This window comes from Quercus lobata, chromosome 6, assembly GCF_001633185.2.
Source record: "Quercus lobata isolate SW786 chromosome 6, ValleyOak3.0 Primary Assembly, whole genome shotgun sequence".
NCBI classification, from domain to species: domain Eukaryota; kingdom Viridiplantae; phylum Streptophyta; class Magnoliopsida; order Fagales; family Fagaceae; genus Quercus; species Quercus lobata.
This window is the reverse complement of record NC_044909.1, coordinates 6991864-7018357: the sequence shown is the minus strand read 5'-3', so window position 1 is coordinate 7018357 and position 26494 is coordinate 6991864. Positions and strand designations below refer to the sequence as shown.

Sequence of the window (26494 nt, the reverse complement as noted above, 5' to 3'; positions counted from 1 at the left end):
TTTTACAGCTACCTCAGAACACTATAATTGTTAAAAAACTACTATTACACAATGCAATAAGCATAAGCAATGTACTAGATATCAATTCAAGGATACTCCCCATTCATAGAGTTTAAAATTTTAAATAGTAAACTCTTTCAAAAACATAATACAATGCACTATCAATTTTCTTTAAAAAAAAAAAAAAAAAAAAAAAAAAAAACTCATAAAAGAGCTGACATGGTACTGATGGTAGTGCTACTGCTGACGTATAAATATTATTAAAAAAAAATTAAGCAGGGCCCAAGCCCATGACCAAGACTGAACAACTTGAACCCAAAAGGTTAAAGCCCAAAATCCCAAATGCTATACTAACCTCTTGGAGACTTTGAGTTGAGAAGTCTGATGTTGTTGAAAGAACCTGGAACATTGCCAATGAATCCTCTCTCTTCTATTACCTCTTTGTTTCCTATATTTTTTAACAAAATGACAGGTCAAAGAGTTGCTATAGCTTCTATTTCATCTATCTCACAGTTCTCTTCCTCCTTCAAGCTCATTGCCTCATTCATATCTCGTGACAAGTTCTTCTTAATTGATTTTGAAAGGGTTATCTCTTGGTAGCTACTAGCTGGCCAATTTTCCGTTATCAGCTACCTGATATTCTTACTGCTTCTGGATGGCCCTTGGATCGCTTCCATGTACTCCATTCCATACTCAAAGTTCCAGGTGGTTTCTGTCCTAGGAATCACGGTCACTTCAATTAGAAAGCCGTAGCTATATTATATCCATGTCGTACATATGTTATACTGATGTCATATCAGCTATTTTATGTTATAATTTTTTAGAAATTCTTTTGAGTCATTGTGTCGCACTTGTGTCCATACTTGTACTCATGTCCATGTCCATGCTTCTTAGCTTCTATATCCCATCAAACTAAAAAGGCATTTATGTTTGCCCATATTTTCCACGCAACAAAGAAAAAAAAATCTCAAGCTTCTTATCCGCATTACGCTCCGTCACCTACGAGTTTAGTGATAATTAGTAATGATGAGTTGATAGAATTGTGCTATCGTGAAAACAAATCTCCATGACCCACGGATTTGATCACAACGAATTCCTCATCTAAGGTGTAGGTTTGTAGTTCGCACGGGGATCTCAATTTATTCGCACGCTCTTCACAAGTAAAAGTCTTAAATCTTATTTGGTAGTAGTTGCATACTCCAAATGACCTGTCCATAACTTTCTTTCTCCCTCTATCTTGCTTTTTTCCCTGATAAAAACCATCTTTTCTATTTCTGTGTTTTATTTTATGTTCCATCAATTTTAATAGACCATGTGAAATTTTTTTTTTTTTTAACTTTGATTCACTAAAAAAAAAAAAAAAGTTGGGTTTTTCTGTAGTGATTATTATATAAGAAAAGTAAAATTAATACATGGAAACTGGGAAAAAAGATTTGTACTCCTTCCCTGTGCTCTCCGTTTCTTCTGCATCACTATTCTTTTTTTTTTTTTTTTTTTTTTTTTTTTTTTTTTTTTTTTTTGGATATTTCAATAGTTACAGCTTATAATCTATGAACCTTAATGTTAATATCCCAATTTTTTAAGATCCTCAAAGAAATTTTCGAAAAACTAAAATCGACAGAGTTGATTTCAGTTCACGATCTGAATTGCATCCAAAAGTGTGAGATTTTCATTTTTATCAACATATTCTTTCAAAGTACCAAAAATCTGAACTATCAAGTCAACTTCGTAACTTTCAATTTTCATGGTTCATGTTATTTCGTTCATGCTTTGAATATTCACGTAATAAAAAGCAACTTTTTGTATACCATGATTTTTCTTTAATAAACCATCAAGTCATCTAATTTCTTTTTCTTTTTCTTGGTTTATGCTTTTGGCCTCTCTAAGTTTAAATCCTGATTCTGTTTCTGTCTACCATGATTTTTCTTTAATAAACCTTCGAGGCCACTGATTGGGCCATTTTCTTTTTTTATATATTTACTTCTACATGTGTATATCCGTTTATGTTTTGGAAGCCAAATGGTTGTATTCATTATCTGCTAAACCTCAATACTATCAGATAAGAGTTGAGCCTGTAAAACAGACTAGCCAAATACAATAAGGAGAATAAATGGATTTTGCATATCTTGCTAGTACTTGCTGGTTGCCACCCCGACGTGTTATGTAACAGTTTAAAGTGTTGAAATCTTTGCAGCAACAGTACTCAAGCTATTGTATTGATGAACCAAATTCCCATACCACGAAAAATCCTCCTGACTTGACTGAAGTGCAGGGTAATAAATTTGTTTTGAATTTTAATAAGAATTTATTCAATGAAAAAGGGAATTACAAGTTTACAACAAAACAAATCTACACGATATATAACAAGCATAAAAGCTGTGCAAAGCTCACACCGTGCATGGTACCCTTTTTAACTATGCATAACCAACAAGATTCCAAAAAAGAAAAAGTGTAACCAACATAAACAGAGCATGGAAACTCTACGTGTGATGCGAGATTTTACTCTATGCATGAACTAAAAATTATGTACATGTACGGTATATTTGTCATTATCAGATCGAGGCTAAGGCAAAGTCGGTCATATTCAGAGTTGGAGGTTGAACTTGAACAACAACGTCACCACCAGTACTGGTAACGCTGCTGCTGACAACTGTTTGGCCGCCGTTGCTGAAATAATTACTGATCCAATACTTGTATAGTGCAGCGATGAGAAACAGGAGGCTAATTATTGCTGCAGCGATTTTGACGCCCAAAAGAAACTGTATTTCTTCCCTGTTAAAAAATGAAAAATATTAGAGATTTTTATCATTCAGAAAAAGTCGAACAACTACTTTAGTAGAGATATTAATGTTAGTACATGGTCACGGGCGGAGGGTTTGCGATTGTGACAGTGAAAGTCGTCGAAGGAGGCTGAACTGGAAGGTTTGAAAATGGTTTTGGCACGAAACCTGTCATTGATAATTTCTTATGAAGAGGAGGAAAATATATTCGATCGAACACGAACTTGTAGAAGTTTTTTATTTTATTTTATAACGACCTTGAAGAAGTTTGGACATGAGAGGGATAAATATATATATATATATATATATATATATATATATTAAGTTTAGCCACAGATTTTTTTATAACTTTATCACAACTTTGCTTCGTAGCGACTCGTGAGTGATGGAATCATGAACTTACATAAATCCATTATTTTATTTGAGAAATAATATGTTCACAATATTTTCACAATATTTTTACAATAAATCTTAAGTAATAGGTTATTACTGGTTGTTATTGTTAAGGTAAAAAAAAAATTATGTTAGGTTTAAATTTGAACTAATAACAACTAACTACCTATGATTTGTTGTGAAAAAATTTATAATACTAAACTTGCTCACATTTATAATATGTCGGTTTTTATTTATCCGTCGGTATATATTAATATATATAACACTTTCCTGGAAAGTGGAAAGGATTCCTGTCTGTTAATTTGGACTATAATCCAAAAAAAAAAAGGGGTATTTTTTCCAAAAGTAGGTGGATGTCAATCTTTTTCCAAAAGGATTGTTGAAAACAGGTACGGTGGCTTGATACATTTGGGAAATAGGGAGTTAACGCGAACGCTGACGCGAGTGAAAACCCGAAGAAAACTGAAAACACGTACAGTGGCTTGATACATATGGCTTTAAAAAAAAATTTAATATTGTTTAAATTCTATTATATTGTTTTGAATGTAAAATTATGATTGCAGGTTCCTCGTAACAAGACTTGTGCAGGTCCGGCTGAGGCATATTTTTAGAGAGGCAAATCAATGTGCCAACTTTTCGGCTAAAATGGGTTGTTTTATGATGGAAAATTTTGTTGTGTTTGATTTTCCCCCTGCTGATATATATATTTTGATTGACTTTGATAAAAATGGGTTGTACTATTATAGAAATGTTGCCAGTACTCTTTCCTTTGTGGGCAGTTTGTAATGTTTGTTGCTGACTGTTAATATAATATCTATCCTGTTAACCAAAAAAAAAATGTAAAATTATTACTAATTAACCTGAACTATATAAGATTCTTTTTAGAAAGTTTACAAACACAAAAAATTTGGTAAAACTTTTCATACCTGTTGATATAGTAAATTGATAGTGGTAAGTAAAAGAGTGATGTACATCCACCTATTGTGAAAAATGTTGTAATTTTTTTTGTGTATTGCTCTCTTTTTTACTTTTAAAAAGTGCTACATTCACAATATTTTTCACAACAAATTCTAATTTGAATTCACTACTGAAATTATTTTTTTGCCATCAATAATAGCATGTGACAACTTGCTACTTAAGATTTATTGTAAAAAAATGTTATAGACGTAGTATTTATCTCTTTTTTTTCTTGCTTTTCATTTGATAAAAAATATTATTTTATTAATGGCTAATATTTGTGCTCAATTAATTAAAGAAATGACCCTATTGATTATAATTTGGAGGCCTTTTTCTACTTGGGCCTTAGGCGACCGCATTAATTGTTTATAATGTAGAGCCTAGATGAAAAACCATAGAGCATACCGCCGAGCGCATATACCTGTACCTGTTATCATCTCATTTTTTGATGATTCTTTTTTTTCTTTTTCTTTTTTTTTGTGGGTAATTCATATGTATACAAAATGGGCAAATTGTGACAAAAATTGTATAAATTGTTATGGTATTAGCATTATTCATATGTGAATTCTCGTTATGTTTTGAGTCCACATGTGCAAAGACGTACGAATGCACCCTTCGTCTTGGTATTCTTGTGGTAGACTGTAGACTAGTATCACATGGAACATTTTTTTTTTTTTTTTTGAAAACAAATCCAACTTTTATTGATCCTCATGAACTGTCAAAATAGCTTCCAAAGCAACCGAAGGGGAGTCCTCCATCCATACAATTTCATCATCAATATTTTTTGCAAACTGGGCTAGAGAATGCAAGACAGAGTTGGTTGTACGGTGCACACAGCCCATTGTAAGAGTGGTTATCCCTGCTGCCATACATTTGACATCCTCATACAGGTGTCTCAACCGAGAAAACTTAGTTCCTGAGCTGAGTATAGCCTTTATGACCACAGAGTTGTCTCCCTCCACCATTATATCCGTGAACCCCGTGTCCACTGCAAACTCTAGTGCTTTTCTACATTGGAGGAGTTCGGCCTCCTCTGTATCTGCAACTGATGGTCCTATAACTGAAAAAGACGCCATAACTTCACCCTTCTCATTCCGAATTATAGCCCCGAATCCCAACGCATGAATTTCCTAAAAAATGGCTGCATCAAAATTGAGTTTAAATTAATGTTCAGGTGGCAGTACCCATCTCGAGCTCCTCACCATCATATTCGATACGGTGAGGTGGTCTTGTGAAGCTCTATACTCCTCCAGAAAAACAGAGGCCCGTTGCACTAGTTGAGCAGGGTCTTGTATTGCCCCTCCTGTTCTAACCTTGTTTCGTTGTGTCCACAACATCCAAGCTTGCACCAGAAACATTTCAACTTCCTCCAAGGGCAATCTATGTATCAACACCTCCAGTAGTTGCAAAAATCCATCTTGGCCTCCTCCACACTTTTGTATTCTCTTCGTACTCCCTGCCCATACATCCACGCCACAGTGCATTCCCATAAAACATGTAGAACCGATTCCATTTCTCTCTGACACAGCTCACAGGTGCTATCATCAATCACTCGTCTCCAGACAAGATTTTCACGGGTTGGGAGAATATTATGACAAGCCCTCCACCTGAAAATTTTTATCTTATTCAGAATTTTGAGTTTCCACAGCTTGCTCCACACTGGGTTGACATCCACTTCTTTAGAACACTCCCCTTGAGAGTCCGCTTCCTTCCCCAGCTGCTTTGCTAAATGATATCCAGATTTAACAGTGTACTTCCCCTCCCTGTTATGTAACCAAAACAACTTATCACTACTCAGCCTCCTACTCAGTGGTATTTGAAGAATGACATCTGCATCTTCTGGATGGAATTTCATTTCCACCAATTATCTGTCCCAGGTCCAAGTTGTCCAATCAATCAGCTCCACCACCCTCCACTCCCACTCATTATCTTGTGGTGGGTGAATCACCATGTCGGTCGAGTGATTAGGAATCCATTTATCCCGAGTAACCGGAATGGCTGACCCATCTCCCACTCTCCAGCAGCTTCCTCTTCTTAAAATTTCCTAAGCAGCCATTATGCCCCTCCAGACATAGGAGTTGTTTGGAGTCTCGCCCACCTCCAAGAAATTGCACCTAGGAAAATATTTTGCTTTAAAGCACCCATACAATAATAAGTTTGTTTCCTGCATTAACCTCCATCCCTGTTTGGCTAACATTGTGAGATTAAAACTCCGGATATCTCTAAAGCCCATCCCTCCCTCCTTTTTCGGTTTGGACAACAAATCCCAATTTCGCCAATGAATTTTCCTTTCATTGCCCACTTGTCCCCACCAAAATCTTGCACACATGGCATTTAGCTCATTACACAACTTCACCGGTAACTGAAACACCCCCATTGTGTAGGTAGGCACGGATTGTGCAACTGCTTTAATGAGCACTTTCTTCCCCACTCTAGATAATAACTTACCCTTCCAGCCTTATAATTTTTTCCAAACTCTATCCTTGAGAAAGGAGAAAGTTTGGTACTTTGAGCGACCAATCAAGGTAGGTAGACCCAAGTACGACTCTAATTTGTCAACCTCCTTAACCCCCAATGTGCCTTTAATCCAATCCCTTTGCCTTGCCACCGTATTGCTACTAAAAAACACCGATGATTTTTCAAGGTTTAAGCATTGTCCAGATGCCAATGTATACAGCTGCAAAATCTCCATAATTACTTTAACCTCTTCTCTAGTAGCACGGCAAAAGAGCAAGGAATCATCCGCAAAGAGGAGGTGGGAGATGCTAGGAGCTCTACGGCATATCTTTACACCATGTAGCTTATCTTCCAATTCAGCTTTTTTCAATAATGAGTTAAATCCTTCTACACATAGAAGAAACAAATAAGGGGACAATAGGTCTCCTTGGCGGAGCCCCCTAGAGGGTTTGATGTTACCATATGATTTACCATTAATACAAACAAAGAAAGAAGGCGTGGAGATACAACTTATTACCTAGTCAATCCAAAACTTGGAGAAACCCAATTTTGTCATAATGCCTTTTAGGAAGGCCCACTCCACCCGGTCGTAGGCTTTACTAACATCCAGCTTCAAAGCAAATGAGCCATTTTTTCCTTTTTTACGAGAGTGCATGGCATGTAGCTGTTCATAGACAACTAAAATATTATCTGTAATAAGTCGGTCGGGTACAAAGGCACTTTGAGTGGGGGAGATCAACTGGGAGAGAACTTGTTTCAATTTGTTTGCCAAAACTTTTGAGATTGTTTTGTAAATTACGTTACACAAGCTTATAGGTCTAAAATCTGAAATTTTTTCTGGGGATTTAGTTTTTGGAATGAGAACAATTTGAGTAACATTAACCTCAGGTAACATAATCCCATGATTTAGAAAATCTAACATTGCATTAATCACATCATCACCAACCACATGCCAGAATTTTTGATAAAAGAGAGCATTCATACCATTTGGTTTAGAAGCCTTTGTTGGTCCCATTTGGAACACCGCTGCTTTTATTTTCTCCACACTAAAATCACTGGACAAGATATCCTACATTTTAGGAGTAATCCTGTGATGAATGGCCTCAAGACATTCCTCCATCCGGTCACAATCACCTGCTTTGAACATGTTCTCAAAATAATTAATCGTCACTTCTGCAACCCAATCATTCTCCGTCACCCAGTTGTTTGCCTGGTCTTTAATCCCCTCAATAAAATTCCTCCTTTTTCTCTGTGATGCTTTTGAATGTAAAAACTTCGTGTTTTTGTCTTCATGCTTCAACCAAGAAATTCTTGAACATTGCGCCCAATAGATTTCTTGTTTTAGCAAGAGATCATCCAACTCTTTGCTAGCTGCCAAAAGAACAATTTTGCTGTCTTCAGTTGACTCTCCCTTACCAAGTGCCTCCACCTTAGCTTGGAGTCTTTTAATTTTTTCCACGTTTGGGTGAGTTCTAGTTGAACCCCATGCATGCAAATCTACACCACAAATTGCTATTCTCTCCTTTATTCTTGTCAAACCCGAATTTGCCCTTGCTTCTTTATTCCATGCATCGTGAATCACTTGCTCACAATCCTCCCATAAAAACCACACCTCCTCGAATTTGAAACATCTTGAAAATCTTGGACAGATTTTTTTGGCTTTCTTTATATGTAGAATTATTAGTGCATGGTCTGATGCATGAGTGAATAGGTGTGTCAGAGAGCTTGCTAGAAACTTTGCTCTCCAACTCTCCATAGCCATAGCACGGTCAAGATGCTACCCAGTGTTGGCAATGCCCAACCTTTTGTTGTTCCACGTGTAGGGATACCCGTGAAACCCCAAGTCATGTAATTGGCAGCGCTCCAATGCCTCCCTAAACTCCTCCATTTGCTTGTATGGTGGTGGCCTCCTGCTTAGTTTCTCTGAGGAGTGCAAGATTGCATTGAAATCGCCTATGCACATCCAAGGACCATCTACAAAAGACAACAAGTGAGTTAGCAAAGCCCAAGATTTAAACTTCTGAGTCGATTTCGGCCACCCATAGAAGCAGGTCAGATACCAAACAAACCCATCTTCCTCTATCACCTTCGCTAATACATGGTTTGCCGTGAAATTAATTATATCAAGTACCACCTCCTCTATCCATAGTAGTGCTAAGCCTCCCCCCGAATCAGGTTTCTTGACTATGAACTGATTCTTAAAGGGCAAATTCTTACAATGTTTCTTGAAGCCATCCTTATCCAATCTTGTTTCCATCAAAAAGCAAACTGTGGGAGCTTGATTCTTCACAATTTTGCGAAGACTACGAACTATCCAAGGGTTCCTAAGCCCTTGGCAATTCCAACTTAATATCCTCATTGTGATCGGCAAGGGTGATCCATCACCCCCACCGCTGTGTTCATAGAGTAGTCACCACGTGTCTTGTTGCGCTTCAATGCTTGTACCATAAATTCACTGTGAACCTCCTCATCCATAGTCTAAGCTACTCCTCTCTTCCCCAAAATTGAGCTCGCCACCCCTTCCTCTTCTTTCCCAGACCCACACTCCATACATGGCACTCTAGTCCACTTAGGCCTGGCTTTGTCCAGCTTGGTGCAGCCATTAGTGACCCCATTATGATTTGCATTAACTCCACCTAGGGCATTCACCTCCTTTACGTTGGACTCACCCTCATTGACTTCTAGATTTTCTATAACCGTACCACCTATCTCATCATTACTATCATTTATTCCCATAAAATCCGAATCAGCTCCTCCATTCACACTATTCCCTTTTGCATGCGTTACGTATATGCTAGGGTTTGCTTTTACTGCTGTGTCCGCCGCCACCTGTTGACCATCCGCCCTACCCTCACTGTCGGACTCCATTCCTCCCTCTGAATCAGTCGGTGTAAACTGGGCCAATTCCTGTTTTGGAGGTGACCATGAACAAAGGTTAGTTGCATGCAACCAATCTCTGCAATGACAATGAACCTCTCCTTCCTTTTTGGACGCTGCATAGTGGCTTGCACAATGCTTGAGATCGTGCCCCAATAATCCACAATAATGGCAAAATATCGGCAAACATTCATACTTATAATTTACCCAACACTGCTCTTTGTCCAATCCCGTAACAAAGCCACCTCTCCAAATCGGCTTAGAGATAGGAAGTGCTACCCTCACCCTCATGAAAAGGTTCTATACTTTTTTTTTAGATCTGTTTTCCATCGCTTCCACTGTACCCAATCTACTTCCAATCTCTTTGGCCACCTTCGGAGATATCATATCAAAGGGAGCCCCCCAAATCTGGACCCATAGTGACGCTGTATCAAACTTCACATTCGCTACCGTCATACCCTTTTGCCAATGCCGGAGCATCAGTGCTTGATTGTCAAAAGACCACGAACCTCCTCAAAGAATTCTTTCCATGTTGAATTCCATCTTGAACTTGAACTGAAATAGATTGGCACCCACCTCAACGATCTGTACTCCCTCTTCCAGCCCCCATGCTTTCTTCAGAGTGTACTGAGCCGCTTTTTTATTGAACGGTTTGCAAGTTAGAAATTTCCCCACCAAGCTTTGAGTGCAACTCTCAATTTCTTCTTTTCATCCTTCGTCAAAAATTGCTATTACCTCTTCTTCTTCCGTGGTTAGTTTCATATTACTCATACTGTGAATCACCTAGTCCCATTGAATAAAAAGCAAAGGCAAACCCTCATAATACACTAAAGGAGAGAATACTCATTAGACGAGAGAGATAGCTCCTACGTAGAGGAGAGAGAATTAAAGTCTTTTTTCACATGGAAATTTTAGAGCACATCTCCATCACCATTCACCATCTTTTTTACTTTTTTATTCAATCGAATTAAATATATTTTGAGACACCCTTAGCAAAGCCGGATTTGTATTCACTTTGAATTATGGTACTTAAAGCCATGAGCAAAAGTGAATTTAAGGCTATGTGTATTTCGTTATAAAATATTTTAGAATAATAATTTCAGCATTTTTCAATGTTTTTTTATTGTGAAATTTTGGTCAAATCTGAAAATATTTTTAGATGATTGAAAAATTTGTGTGTGAAAATTGTAAAATATTTTATTAAAAAATTTTCAATAATATATATTTTTAAATAGAAACCACGTTATTTCTCTCATTTCGCACACACATACCCCCTTCTCTTCTCTCTTTTGGCTCATAGAAACACATATAGACCTAGTCATTGGCACTGTGGTGAGTAGCAATCACTGATACTGAGAGGCAGCACAAAGGCTTGTAGGTTTGCAATCAACACAAAGGTTGTGCAAAATGGCAACGTTTCACAGCTAGGTTGTGCTTTAAATTAAGGGGAGTGTTAAAACTATGTGGTTAAATCAATGATTAAATTTACCATTTTTTAATAACTTAAGCTTTTTAAAGAATCGATATATTTAAACAGAGAGCCTACTAAGATAAAGGTCTTCATATGGAGAGCATTTCACAATATACTATTACATTACTACCCACAAAACAAACCTATTTGCAAAAGCATATCATCCTACCTTTCTCTTGTGACCTTTGTAAGTAAGAAGTAGAGATCGTTTCCCATGCTCATTTGATCACTACAAAAAACGAGGGCTATAGGGGTGTTTCTAAAATGCGGCTATAGACCCTAAAAACGCGGCTAAAAAAAGCCCCTATAGCTAGCGGTTTTTGGTATCGATACTCGTGAGGTCAATGCATTGGAGTGACACATGAACGATTGAAGGATGGTGCTACAAAGGAAATATATAAAAATAGGCCACCTGATACTGTATTATGGAGATGCTAGCTAGAAGCTTTTGCTATGTTATTTTTCAAAAATTCTATATGACCATATAAAAAAACTATGACTTTTGTCACAACTGTCCACATGATAGTTTATGAGTAATCGATTTGTATGAAAATGACAGACAACTAGTTATAATCAATCATGTAAGATAGTTTGGACAAAAGTTGTAACTTTTGTCCATACTACCTTACAATTGTGATTTTTATGTAATATTAGAATTATTCCTATTTTTCATGGTGTCCATGTCATTGCAATATAACATCACGGGGACTTGGCTTTAAGGTGAATTGTAACGAGGATGCAGTCTTTCCTTTCTTGGGTGGAGGATACTCTAACTTGGATCCACCGTGCAATTACCCTCAATATGAAATATATAGGATGGTTAGAAAAGTTAAAAAGGTTTTCCTATTATTAAAATTATAAAAAAACTAGTCGCTAACCTGTGCGATGCACGGGAAAGCTATTGATAACTTCCCTAATATAAAATAAAATAAAAAAAAAAAAAAAATCCATATCATGGTGTAATTTATATACCAAACCAATAAAATCTATCACTTGCACAGTAATAAAATCTATCACATGCACTGAGAAATCGTGATAACCAAGAGCTTGAAATCATATTTAAAATATATACAATTGATATAAGTACTATCCAATACAATTAATTACACAAATATAGTTTTCATACTCATTCAATCAAATATCTTTCATAAATTATATTAATCATTCTTGATGTCCAAGATGTATCTAAATTCTAACAATGCCGATAAACAAAGATGCTAGACCTTAATGGAATTGAAAAGGCAACATAATGCCAATTTACACCATTGCTAAAATCATCACTTTCCACTATTGCGAGAGAGAGAGAGGTGGCTGTTGTGTTGTATCTCTTAAGAAGAATCTACCCTTTACATTTTTTTTTTGATGTAATTGACCCATAACAAAATAGATGTACCATGTTCAGAGCATGTACATTTGGGAGATTAAAAGTAAAGGAAAATGAACCCATCTAAAGTTTTTTGCTCTTCCTCTTGATGTTGACTTTTCCAGCATCATCCAGAATTAAATTTATATACTCCTCAAAACCCTGTAAGGCATAAAAATTAACTTTTGAACAAATTTACATGTATTCACTTAAAATTGTGAAAGATGCTAAAAATTAGGTTGATATCAGCCTTTTAACCAAAATTCAACATTTTAATGATGCACATCAATTAGCAATTTTGCCATTGTTAGTTGCAACATATTTCTTTTTATTTGTGACAAATATGGTGCAATTTTTTTGGCCATCAAATTTTAATCAAAAGCCATGATTAAAAATACTCATCATAAATGTGATTAAAAAACTCAAGTAGTAAATTACAACCCTTTGCATAGTTTTTCTTTTTTCTTTAAAAAAAAAAAAAAAGACTATCCTTAACATTTTATCTTCAAAACATTAAAACAGGGAATGCTGCAAAAATTTGGAATGATTTACCTATATATAGCTTAGCCATACTTACTACTCCATATAATTCAAATCAAGACATTTGATTTTCCCCCCTCATCACTCAAACAGATTATCAACTAAAATTTTAAGAATAGCATTACATGCAAAACCCAGAAAAGCCCAACATTGAAAAGGACAAAACAAATGATTAAAAGTCTCTAAAAAACATTACCACTATCATGCAATATCCAATATAGCCACTTTTAATAAGCACTATGAGAAGCAAATATACAACAAAATACCTAATCTACAAAAATCTATAAAACTAAATCAAATAGCTGTTACTTATCTAACTCTCTCACGAGAACCTCTATTTTTAATAAGATCATCAAGTGACATATCCAATTTAGTAGCCATAAAATTAGTAGCCAAAGAAATAGTCTTTGAGAGAAAATTGTTTTGTTTTCTTTAGGATAATCTCTTATGGGGTTTCTACAATTTTGATTAGCTTTATTGTTTTAGACTTGAATTTTCCTTCAATTCTTTATTTCTTATTGTTACCTGGCATTGGATGGATTACTCATTTATTGTTTAAAAGCAGCTTTTGATTTCAACTTCATATTTCTTACATAAACAGAAGTTACAGGACGGTCCCATGGAAGTTATTGATTGAAGTGTAATGTTTGTGTGTGTATACTGCCAATACACAAAGAAAATGAAGGCAACAACACAAATCACTTCACTACCATTTCATTAATATTGAGGTTTCAAGGAAATCATCACAGTAACAAATCAGCGTGAACTGGACAGACCAATTTCATTACTAATTCATGTGCCTGTTAAAGTCTATTTATTAACCATGGTGGATCATACATCCCATTCACCTCAAGATTTTTAATGAGATTCCACCCATCTACGGTAGGTTATTCTAGGAGTCTTCCAATATATATTAAAAAGAAAATTTTATTTATGATCACAATTAAGCTCTTTATGATACATGATGCACAAATTATTCTAGATAGTGACAATAATAAGTTCTTAATTTATTTTGTTCACAATAATAATAATAATAATAATAAAAACATGTGTAATATGTTTACCTTGATGAAAAGATTGTATCTCTGACCCCAACTTGGATATTCCTAATGCAGCCTAGTATTAGGAATTCAGCAATTCCCAAGGTCTCAGCCCTCTGTAAGCCAGGAAAACATGATGTGAAATTAGCTGTAATGCAGATATGGTCATATACACCTTAACCTCAGCACTATATAAAATTGTAACAAAAGAAACAAATAAATGATTTAAAAAAATAAAAAATAAAATAAACAGAACAAAGCAATACAAAGTTAGGACTAATATAACCAAAGAGAAGACTATGAAATTTTGCATCAATGATGAGAAAGTTAAATATTTCAATTACATCAATAAGATAAGGAAAATCAAGAGAGCCCCATTCAAACTATATATATGCTAGTGTTAGTACAGCCTCACATGTGGAGCCTTTTCACACATAATTATAAATGTTCATTCAAGAAATCTTCAATTGTTTTGCAAAAGATTTACATATTGACTTTTTTAAATTATTTAATTTTTATGTAAGTATGTTACCATGTGATTCTATCAACAGGTCTTCATGGCAATATAAAATCTATGAATATTAATCTGTTGACAAACTATGGAAAGTATATTAATCTGTTGAAACCATTATCAAAATTAAGAGGGTTTTATGAACTTGATCTCATGGCTTCCATCAAATTTAAGAGGGAATCCTCTTTTTAAGTAAAATAATAAAACTTTCTAAAAGCTTTGATTCCTTTGAAGTTATTAAGGGTAAAAAACTCTAATCTTAATGCACAAACAGACTGAAATAAATCATTAAAAAAATCAAATCTACTTCTCAAACGAAATCATATCAAAATCCCTTCCAAGACTCCAAACCCACATATCTGTCATGCTCAGAATTGGGGGACCATAGGCACTTAAAACACCAACTTTTATTGATCATCCACACATCTAAACTTACATAAATTGAATAATTTCCCACAGCCCCGTCAAATTTCTCTACTACTCTTCTAGTCCACAGCAATAGCAGCCCAACAGAGGCCTCTAAAGCTCCAAAGTGACATCAGTCCATAGACTAATAATCAATATGGTAAATCATTGTTACAATAGTGCAGCAAAAAAAAAAAACATTTGTACAATACTACAACCAAAACATTCCCATAAAACCACAATACACAGTTTAGTTGCAAACAAAATGTAATAAACCATTTAAAAACAAAAACCCAATAATTTTGAAAACCAAAACAACAATAAAAGCATATTAAGATCCATTTAACAAACAAAAAAGCAATTGAAAGATCTAAACTTATATATATTATAACTAAAAATCAAAATTTTTGCATATAAAATCAGAATTTTTGTTTTTTTGATAGAGTAGGGTTTTGATCACATACCGTTACCGGGAAGAGATTGTTTTAGATGAGAGTGGAGATAAAGGAGAAGGATTTGCGTCTAGGGTTTTCAATTTTGGGTTTTCCTACGTATTCTACTAAAAATCAAAATTTTTGTATATAAAATCAGAATTTTTTTTTTTGTTGATAGAGTAGAGTTTTGATCGCATACCGTTGCCGGGAAGAGATTGTCTAAGATGGGACTGGAGACAAAGGAGAAGGATTTGCATCTAGGGTTTTCAGTTTTGGGGTTTCCTACGTATTCTTTTGCAGACTCCAATCGTGTTTCTAGGTTAAGTTTGCATTTGTGTCTATCATTTTCTTTTTTTTAAGATAAGTATCAGTTTTTTTTATTTTTTATAATTTTATAGATAGGTATCCGGTTTTGATTTTGAGTAAAAAAGAGTTTTGATTTTTTTAAATTATTTTTTAAATATTGTGTTGACGTGAAAAATTGTGGGAGTTTCAAAAGTTTTGGTTTTATATATATATATAGATAATAATAAATAAATAAATAACTATTGCACAATTCCTTAATTTGAAGATAAATGTAAAAAATAAACTATGTCTAAAGCATAATATGGTGCATTATCAATTTTCTTCAAAAGAAAAAACTCGGATTTAGATCTCATGCAATAGCGTGCAATAACTCCTAAATCACTCACAAAAAGTTACAAGTTTTTCATCTTTTACCTCTTTTAACTTTTAACTATTTTTACTTTTTAAACCTTTTTGATCTAATGATAATATTAAAAATAACCTTCTTAACTTTTTTTTATGACAACCATTAAAAAGGAATCACATGGTGCAATAACCGGTCTCAATCCAAAAAACTCATAAATGAGCTGACATGGCAGTGCTGACTTATATATAATTTATAAATTAAAAAAAAAAAAAATCTTTAAGCAGGGCCCAAGACCAAGACTGAATAACTTGAACCCAAACGGTTAAAGCCCAAAATCCCAAATGCTTTAATAACTCGACAACACGCAAAATGGAAGGTCCCGAATAGCACACGCCACCAACCAACTTGTTTGGAGTCTGGACAAAACATTTCAAACCAACCCCCACAGGCCACAGTCTTACTTAACCTCTCTCTCTCTATCTCTCTCTCTCAATATATATATATATATATATATATATTGAGAGAGAGAGTATCTGCTAGCATCAGTCAAACTCAAAACAAAAGCAAAATAATGGACTCTACCAACGTTCTGGTTAGAAACTCCTTTTCCCTCTCCACTTCCTTTTCTTTCTCTTTACTTTTCCTGTTTGGTTGCTCAGAAAAACACTTAAAACTAAATAAATTTTATACTGCTTCACAATCTATAGTCACTCCATTCCCAACTTGTCACTACTCTGCAAAAATTTTCAACGGTTTTTTTTTTTTTTAATTATTGATATGTAATTTTTGTTACTGTTATCTTGCGGAGCGTTTTTGTTTTTGTTTTTGTTTTTTGTTTTTTTTTTTCCTTTTCCTGTTTGGTTGCTAAGAAAATGAAAATAACGGAGCATTTACTTTAGAGCGTTCCTATAGGAATTTACTTTTAGCTTTGTTGGAGATTCTATGTTTGTTTTTCTCAGTAACCAAACAGGCATCTAAAATATTAATGCATGTTGATTGCGATTAGTTTAACTGGCTGGATTACTCTGTTTTCCTTTGTTTTCTCAGCAATCAAACAGATATTTAAATTTTTTTTTTTGCGGATCAAATAAATTTATTGTAACTATAGGCATGAATTACTTTTAGCTTTGTTGGAGATTCTATGTTTTTCTCAGTAACCAAACAGACATCTAAAATTTAATGCATGTTGATTGCGATTAGTTTAACTGGCTGGATTGCTTTGTTTTCCTTTTTTTTTTTCTCAGCAATCAAACAGATATTTAATTTTTTTTTTTTTTGCGGATCAAATAAATTTTTATTGTAACTATAGGCATAATTGTGTGAATTTTTGGTCACTTTATTTTTGATGGTTTTGTTTGATTGAATTTTCAGCTTGCTTCTTCTTCTGCTGGCTTAGAAATGGGAATTAGAGAAATAAGGAAGAATCAAACCCTACTTTGTGCTCCTATAATGGCAGAAACAGTCGATAAGATGGTGATTAATATGGATAAGGCCAAACAAAGTGATGCCGACCTTGTGGAGATCCGATTGGACAGTTTGAAGAGCTTCAATCCTTATGAAGATCTCAAAACCCTGATCAAAGAGTGTCCATTGCCTACTCTATTCACTTACAGGTTCACAACGGGAATTCTTTTATGATTAAACTGTTTCTGCATTATGTTTGTGTGTGACAATGTGTTTTCAAGATTTATATAATATTGTCTTGATCTTTATGGATTGGAAACATGCTAATTTTGTTTTAGAAGATTGGTATCGTTTGTTGGAATGGATGACCATAATCAAGAGATATTATAATTTGATCTTGTTATGTAACCTTTTAAGAGTCTCGAGTGTAGACCTATCTGATTTTATGTATTTTTCTAGACCAAAATGGGAAGGTGGTCAGTATGATGGTGATGAAAAGAAGCGATTGGATGCCCTTCGATTAGCCATGGAGTTTGGAGCTGATTACATTGATGTTGAGCTTCAGGTTACTTCCTAATTAATATGTGAATTAAAACAAATTCAAATGATGGTTTGTTTGAGTTAACAAAGAGTTAGAATATGTGATTATAAGTAGTACATTGTTTTCCATTGTTAAAATAAAATTAATGATTTTGTGTTGGGTATGAAAAATTTAAGTGGTTAGAGGCTTGAGATGGTTTAAATACTACCCAAATATGAAGTTTCATGAAAATTTCTGCAAAATTTGTGTTACTGTAGAGCCATTAAGCTTGCCACTTTTAAAATAATCTGTGCACTATGCGTTGCTTTCTGATGACAATTTGTATTATTACCTTCATTACAGCCTTTATTGAAACCTTGATTGCACTTTCTTGATATTTGACTGTTCTAACATATTGGCCTGTTTCTTAAGTTTATTTTCCCCAACAAAATTATAGGAAGTTTTCTTTGGATAACATTGTATCAATCTAGACAGCATCCATCACTTCATGGATTTTTCAGTGCTCTACTTTTTTTTAGGTCTTATAGGATTCACAAATACTGGAAGAGGGTGACATGTCAACTTTTTTCATCTTGCTTTTGAGACCTACTAGTACTCTTTTTGTGGGAAAAAAGTTTGAATGATAAAACTGACAGTACCAGATATTATTTTAAGATGTCAAATATATGTATTGAATTATTGGTAAACTTGTGAGAATATGTTCCAATGCCACTCAAGTGCAAAGAGATTATCTTTACAAAGGGCTGTTTATAAGATTTCAAAATAATAGTTCTTCCTGTCCTACTTTCGTTTTAAATTACTACTAGGATTATAAATGTTAAATTATCTTCACTTGCATTATTGCTCTTTGAAGGTTGCTCGTGAGTTTAATGAATCCATTTTTGGAAAAAAGCCTGAAAAGTTCAAAGTCATCGTATCATCTCACAATTATCATGATACTCCATCTGTGGAGGATCTTAGCAACCTTGTGGCAAGAATACAAGAAGCTGGTGCTGATATTGTGAAGATTGCAACAACTGCCTTGGAGATCTCTGATGTGGCACACATTTTCCAAATAACTGTGCATTCTCAAGTAAGCAGTGTATGTGAAAGCATTGCATTTTAAACTGTAACCTTAGTCCATTATTGTCTCCATTGTTGTTAAAATTTGTATAATGCTTTTGTTGCTATCTTTTTTATGCCACCATATAGAAATCAAGGCTGAATGGTTCATATATAGATTATGTGAATGGTGTGAGGTACATATATTCCATTACTGATTGCTAGCAGCAAATGGCTCATCTTAGATTAGATGATAAGTGTCACTGTTTAATGGTATCAAGGTTTAGGTGTAAGAATTGTGATTATTTTAGTTGTCGTTCTTTTCTTTTCTTGTGATCAGTGAATAACTCCAATGAGTTGGATGAGAAATTACTGAGATGAATATATTGCTCAACTTAAATATGTAATCAGATGAGGAGTAAAAGGAAAGGATATGAAGGTATGCATCATGTATCCTTTCTTGAATGTCTCCACAATGATAAATGTAGCTATGTGACATCTAAAGCATTGAATTTCAGGAAGATACTGTCAATACAAAATCTAATTATCCCTTCTCTTTTTTTCTCTATCTTTATGCTCATTTATTACTAGTTTTGACCGGTAATGGTAGAAACTCTTATGTTTTGTATTCATAGATTCTTCACGTATTTAAAGATTTTTTGATTTATTTAATAATGAAAATTTTAGGTTCCAATTATAGCAATTGTTATGGGTGAGAGGGGTTTCATCTCGCGGATTTTATGCCCAAAATTTGGTGGTTTTCTCTCATTTGGTACCATTGAGTCGGGAGTTGTTTCAGCTCCTGGTCAACCAACAATGAAGGATCTGTTAACTCTATACAACTTCAAAGAGATAGGGCCAGATACAAAAGTGTTTGGCATAATTGGGAAGCCTGTTGGCCACAGCAAATCACCTATTTTATACAATGAGGCATTCAAGTCCGTTGGTTTTAATGGAGTTTATGTGCCTTTCTTGGTGGATGACGTTGCAAAATTTCTCCAGACTTACTCATCCATAGATTTTGCTGGATTCAGGTTCAAACTTCTTTGTTGAGTTCTCTCTAAGTCAAACTACAGTATTTATTATATTTTAAGTATGATGTGTCCTTGGTCTGTTTTCTTCTAGATTTCTCTTCTTCTGGTGGCCAATATTTTGGGGAGGGCTGGGCTGCTTAGTAGAGTGATGGGGATTTGGTAGCTTATTTAATTACTTGATATTGTAGTTGTTGAAGGTTATTCCAATGGTTTCATTTATGACATATATTGGCATATGACAAAATAAATCTGTCTGGAATATTTATAACACTTATTGCATTATACTTGAATCATGAGATAACTTCTTTCCCAAACACAGTTGTACAATTCCTCACAAGGAGGATGCTCTCAAGTGTTGTGATGAGGTTGATCCAGTTGCAAAGGTATTGAAATTTTATTCATGTTGCTGGGCTTTTCTGAAAATTTACCAACCCGAAGTCTCTGGCACCACCGAATTTCATGAGTAGTTGGGGATGCCTTAGCTTTGGTTGTTATTTTTTCATTTTAAGTAATAGTATATGATTTGTTCACAGTCAATAGGAGCTGTGAATTGTGTCATAAGGAGACCAACTGATGGGAAGATGTTTGGTTACAATACTGACTATGTTGGTGCAATTTCTGCTATTGAAGATGGACTACGAGGTATCATTTGTGTTTAATGAGCAAATAAAAAATATAAGCATAAAATCACAGTTACACACAGGTCAATGGGCACTGGGCACTGAGGAATAGCTTCAGTCGCCTGTTAAGCCCAAACCAGTTCCCACAGTCAATGAACAGTGCCATTACTTCGATGCTTGTAATTTTTCTTCTGGTTCAATGTCTCTTTTTTATACAAATAAATAAATGGACTGTTAGACACATAAACCTCTCTCTTCTTTGGTTTAAAGCTAAGGCATTCTTGCACAATATTATTTCCATGTTAGGTTCTCATAACATTAGCGCTACTGCTGATTCACCCTTAGCTGGTAAGCTCTTTGTGGTCATTGGCGCTGGAGGTGCTGGGAAGGCACTTGCATATGGTGCAAAAGAAAAGGGTGCACAAGTTGTGATTGCTAATCGCACTTATGGTAAGCTTCCAGCTTTTGATTGCTTTTTGCAATGTTCAGTTTGGTACACTTCTTTTTATTATTCTTGTTTTCTGATCATATATTTCTGGTAGTGTCATTCTAACATTCTCTGTAATGACTTGTGACTGTCTGTCAGTTATTATTCTCATCCTGTAATATGAACTATGATTTTCAAAAGGATGGTCTTTTACATGTTTTTTTACAATGGTTGGCAACTTGGCATCCATAATATACTATATTATAAAAGTTGTGTACTACAAGCTGTGGTTGTGCCAACGGGATGCCCTCTTCTTTTTCTCCTTTTGCCACATGGACAATCCTTTTGCACATTTATTTTACATACAAAAGATTTGTATCCCGACTAACAAAAGACTCCTCATTGCATTATAATTACATTATCATTATAAAAAAATTTTCAATTTAAATTAATATTTCAATTAAAAATTTAAAATTCTATCCTAATTTTTTGAATTATATTTCAAGGCATGACATTTATTTTAATCATCTACTATAAGTTTTATTTTTATTTAAAAAAAAAAAAAAAAAAATTCTTTCATGATGATAGCTAAGCTTCAGCCAAATAACTTTAGCCGTTTTTTTCTTCATTTTTATTATCTATTGTATTGCTCAAATATGATATTTGTAAATAATTCCTTTACATATGAATTTCAATTAATCTATGCATCACATGGGCATACTACTAGTAGCTATAAAAATTTAACTAAAATATTTTTTCTTCTTGATGAAACAACAAAAATATATGCTATAGGGGAACTAGTAGAAGGAAGGTTACTATTATGATAGAAACTTTTCTTTGTTGTAGAAAAACTAAAAATGTAATGCATAATTTAATCTTTTTGTATTTGAAGAGGAAAAACTTTTTCTATGGTTGTGGAGAAGTAAGATATGCTGCAATGCCAATGAGCTATAGCTCAAATAGCATCTCCTCCCCTTTTATAGCAAGGTGGAGGATGAGGTCATACTACTTATGACTTTCAATTAATCCATGCTTCATACAGTCATGCTAATATTAGCTACAAAACTTTAACTGAAATATTTTTTCTTCTTGATGAAACAACAAAAACTAATGCTAAAGGTGAACTGGTGGAGGGAAAGGTTATGATTGTGATTAGAACTTTTCTTTGTTGCAGAAAAACTGAAAGAGTAATGCATAGATTATCCTTTTTGTATTTAAAAAGGAAGATTTTTTTCTATAATTGTGGAGAAGTATGGTACGCTGCAATGCAAATGAAAATGGCATCTCCTTCTCTTGTACAACAAGGTGAAGGATGAGGTCATGGGTTCAAAGCCCCACATGTGTGATTAGAAAAGAAAAGAAAAAAAATAGAGTAAAATATGCTGTAGTGTGAAATGGTTGTCGGTTCATATTGTGATTTGTTTTCCTTTGATTATATTTTTTGTCCATGTCAAGCTCCATCTAAGCAATCTTCTGAATTAATGCCACCACTATTGATAATTATTCTTTCCTTTTCTCCTTCCCTCTCTGGGCCCCCATTCCTGTTCTTAAATATTATTGTCCCAGTTTTGCTATAAATAAGGATTTTACTAATGTGTGCCCTTAAGGCACACATTAATTTCCATTTTTGGAAAAAAATTTCTCAAGAATTGAAAAAGTAATGACAGCTTTTTCAATTCCTGAGAAAATGTTTCCAAAAATAGAAAGCTTAATGTGTGCCCTTAGGGCACACATTAACCGGACCCAATGTTATTTCTTGCTTCAATGTGTCTTGTCTTGAAAATGTTTGCATTGAATTAATTTTTTCTTCACCATAATAGATTTCCTTCTGCCACATAATCTCAAGTACCATGGATAGGGAAGTTCTAAGGATATGTGTAATGTGTTTAAGAATTTCACTACATACAATACTGATAGGCAGTGTTAAGTATATATCTATTTTAGAATTTCAATACTTACAAGACTGATGAACAGCATTTTGTTGTCTGCTGGTTTCTTGTAATTATTCAGATTAGAAGTTTCCACAACCTTCCAGAAATGCTTTATTGAAGTATGATATGTTTCATCATCAATTTTATGTTCTTTAAAATGTTCTAGTCATCCCATCTAGGACACTGGCATCTCAAATGCATGTACAATGGTCAAGCATGCACACGTGACGTTACTCCATGCATCTGATTGACATAGAATGTTACCACAACTCTTTTTCCCCCAAGCTCAAGTAATATTCCTGATATTCTAATTATTTCACTAATAATATCTGATTGATCTATATATTTCACTTCAAGATCGAGCCAGAGAGCTTGCTAATACTATTGGAGGAGATGCTGTAACTCTTGCTGATCTAGAAAATTTCCATCCAGTGGATGGTATGATTCTTGCGAACACGACATCTATTGGAATGCAACCAAAAGTTGATGAAACACCCATTCCTAAGGTCTGCCTCTCTTGCACGCTGTTTCTTTTGTCTTGGTAACCATATAGATATTGGGAATATTGACAACCTAATCTACTTTTTCATTAAAAGCATGCATTGGTGGTTATTGCAAGTTGCAACATGGTTATTGTTAAGTTGACTGTGATCCTGGACCTTTAACCCTATGAGCTGCATTTGTTTCAGACATGGATCAATTTATATATATATATATATATATACACACATTGTTAAAAAGACGTTATAATTACATATGAGGTTTTGAGATGGAGATTTATTAATAGAAGAGAAGATAAATAACAAATAAGTGCTGTTGTGAAAAGTCAGAGGTAAAATGAATTGATGAAAAAAATTTCATCTGTGATGATTTCTCACGTGCACTAAATATCTATGCAGTGGGCTTTGTTTAAAGGAAAATTGGGTTGGTCAGAGAAGGCACAATAGGATAGAATTTGGTTGTAATACTGCATTCAGTGGTCCAACTCACCTTTGGTCCCTTCTTTCAATATGAGCTTATTTCAGAACTGCAGTGTGAAGAAACCAAAATAATGAAAATTGATGCTACCCACTTTGGGCTTTGTTATGAATATTAACCACCAAAAAAAGAAAAGAAAAAAAGAATGATGAGTGTGTAAATTACTTAATAATGTTAGATGATATTTTTTTTAATTGAAAAAGATCTTAATAACTCAATTCTTAGCAATATTGTTCAATAACATGGACACCACCAACTATAACAATTTAACGGGGAAAAAAAATCCATTACCATGTGGGTAAAATCGTGGTTATAATTCAGGTGGGTTCGCTTTTTTTTTAATCTTCTAGCTCAGAATTTTCAAAAGAAGCCTAGATTACCTACAACTACGAGATCTTCATAAAGTAGTACAAAGGCAAAGCAGCTGTCAGTTTAAGGCCATAATTAGGGTAAGAATACAGGTGAGTCACCAGTGTTGTTGTCCTGAATGCTCTGGCTCAGATCTTAACTAATTTGGTGCTCATTGTTGAATTAAGGTCCTGAGCATTTTTAGTTAAAGTTCATTCTCATATAAGCCAAAGCATCCATAGTTCCCATACTGCTTGGATAATTTTGTTTCCCTGATTGACGAAGGCCTAATTGCTTCCTTCATGCTCTTTATATGCCTCTTCAGAAGGAAAATATATCTTACGTATCAGCTACATGCAACATCTCTCTCACATTGTGTGGGACCCACATAATGTGAGAGAGGTGCTGCATGTAGCTGACACATAAGATACCGCCTTATGTAGTAAGGGTGTGAGGATCTCATTTTCCTAGAGTGAAACCAACTTATCATTATCGACTGTTTGAACTGACCTTAATTCTTGTCAGGCTTTTGGCTTGCCTTAGGTCCTTTCAGTCTTGGGAGGGGTTTTTAGGTATAACAATAATGTTGACATTCAAAGTCACCTGCTAAGTGCTAACAGAAATTCCAGTGGAGAAAGAAAAAAAAAATCTGAATCCTCCACGCTAGTTTACTGACAGCCATTGAGGGTGGAGAAAGTTGTTTAATCAAACTCAAAAATCCTCGTGAATAAACCAAATTTAATAAAGGGAAGCTGTACCATGCTAGCATTTTGTTTCTGAGAAGTTCATTAGCCCTTCAGTGTTTCATTTTTTGCAGAATGGCACCAGGCCATTATGATATCAACTTGCACGTTCAGAGGCAAGAAAATAATTGGATTTCTGTTTTTGCAGCATGCTCTGAGATCCTACTCACTAGTTTTTGATGCGGTTTACACTCCCAAACTTACTAGACTTTTGAGGGAAGCAGAAGAATCTGGAGCCACAATTGTTTCAGGGTTGGAGATGTTCATAGGACAGGCATATGAGCAGTTCGAGAGGTTCACTGGGTTGCCTGGTAATATGATTGTGAATAGCTTAATAACATTCATTCAGACTGTCTTTTTTATTACTCTCTACTTAATTGGCAATTAACTGATATTTGTTTTTTGGCTTCTTGCTTCATTGTCCAATTGCAGCACCCAAACAACTTTTTAGGAAAATTATGGCAAATTCCTAATGAGGTTTGTTTGGCTACACTTTACATGCAGCTGATTCTCATTCCCATGTAGCTGAATTTGAACTTTTTTATTTCCTATTTTCTTGAGAAATTTAATGCCAGTTAGTTTCATCTGCTGTTAATTATTATACCTGATTCCCGAATGATCTTATTCATATTGCCTTGATAAAGTATCAAGGATGTTTATGCAAGACTTTGTGTACCACTCTCTCACTCATTGATTGTTGAACAATATGTATTGCAAAAGTTAATATAGCTACACTGCTGTGTTTGTGCCAATTAGATGACTAAGCTCGCCTTCAAGCATCATAAGATGCGCTTTGACCTCTTTCATTGGGTTGCGCTTCGAAATACAATGGTGTAGCATTGACAAAAGAGCAATCATTCTCATATCTATGCATTGATGCTTTGACCTATTTCATGCTTGCAAAATATCAAGAGGATTAAAGATCAATGATTCTCTTATCTATAAATCTTAAATTTAAAGTATTTTATACTTTAAAATTATACACACAAAATGTAAGATTATGGATCTGATAGTAAAGAACAACCTATTAAATAGAACATGCAATTTTGATACATGTTTAGAATAAATAGAACATGCAATCTCACAAGAGGATTCTTCTCTTTGGATTGGACTTTTATGTGGTTCAAAAATACTCCTAGACTTTACTTTTAACATGGATAAAACTTTGAGATAATACCATAAAAACATATCTCCAACTCCACTTAAAATATCCACAAAATAGGACAATCTCTTACTAATTTATGTCTTCAAAACAAACTTATCTAAAAATTTAAGTTATAAAAAATAAAAACCTTCTCAGTCCACTTTGTATATTTCCTTCCAGACCACATTCCAACTTTTTTTTTTTTTTACTTTATCAAGGCTCACTGGTTTCTTTCATTTAATTTGTCTTTTTTTCTTCTTTTTTTTGGAACTATTTTTATATTTTGGGTTGTGTCATAATCTAAAAATTGATATGAATAAAAAATTATAACACTAAACCAAAAGAAAAAGAAAAGAAACAAAAAAAAAAAAAAAAAGCATCATTGCACATGCATAGTATGTGA

General features: G+C 34.3%; 2 protein-coding genes across 5 annotated transcripts; one reads left to right on the top strand and one right to left on the bottom strand.

Moving 5' to 3' along the window:
• Positions 1-7656: 7656 nt before the first annotated feature.
• LOC115949744 lies at positions 7657-8349 on the bottom strand. Its single transcript, XM_031067030.1, has one exon. It carries the CDS (start codon positions 8347-8349, stop codon positions 7657-7659), a length of 693 nt encoding a protein of 230 aa, XP_030922890.1.
• Positions 8350-16361: 8012 nt separating this feature from the next.
• On the top strand, positions 16362-25699 carry LOC115994495 (bifunctional 3-dehydroquinate dehydratase/shikimate dehydrogenase, chloroplastic-like). 4 transcript variants are annotated; one of them, XM_031118665.1, is made up of 11 exons: positions 16362-16472; positions 17252-17493; positions 17744-17849; positions 18679-18897; positions 19554-19900; positions 20220-20283; positions 20434-20542; positions 20827-20970; positions 23236-23384; positions 25096-25258; positions 25380-25699. In XM_031118665.1, the coding sequence occupies exons 1-11, from the start codon at positions 16452-16454 to the stop codon at positions 25418-25420; spliced, it is 1605 nt and encodes a 534-aa protein (XP_030974525.1). In that variant the 5' UTR covers positions 16362-16451; the 3' UTR covers positions 25421-25699. The 4 variants fall into 4 exon arrangements, with proteins under 4 accessions (XP_030974525.1, XP_030974524.1, XP_030974527.1 ...); XM_031118664.1 differs by having other exon boundaries at positions 16368-16472; positions 18679-18906; XM_031118667.1 differs by lacking the exon at positions 16362-16472 and adding an exon at positions 16490-16632.
• Positions 25700-26494: the final 795 nt, after the last annotated feature.

Bases quoted from the DNA above. Each gene is read 5' to 3' on its own strand.
- LOC115994495 (XM_031118664.1), top strand. From the start codon at position 16,452: ATGGACTCTACCAACGTTCTG. The intron at 16,473-17,251 runs GTTAGAAACTCC...TTGAATTTTCAG, and splicing joins TGGACTCTACCAACGTTCTG to CTTGCTTCTTCTTCTGCTGG. The intron at 18,907-19,553 runs GTATGTGAAAGC...TGAAAATTTTAG, and splicing joins TGCATTCTCAAGTAAGCAGT to GTTCCAATTATAGCAATTGT.
- LOC115949744 (XM_031067030.1), bottom strand. From the start codon at position 8,349: ATGGCTATGGAGAGTTGGAGAGCAAAGTTTCTAGCAAGCTCTCTGACA.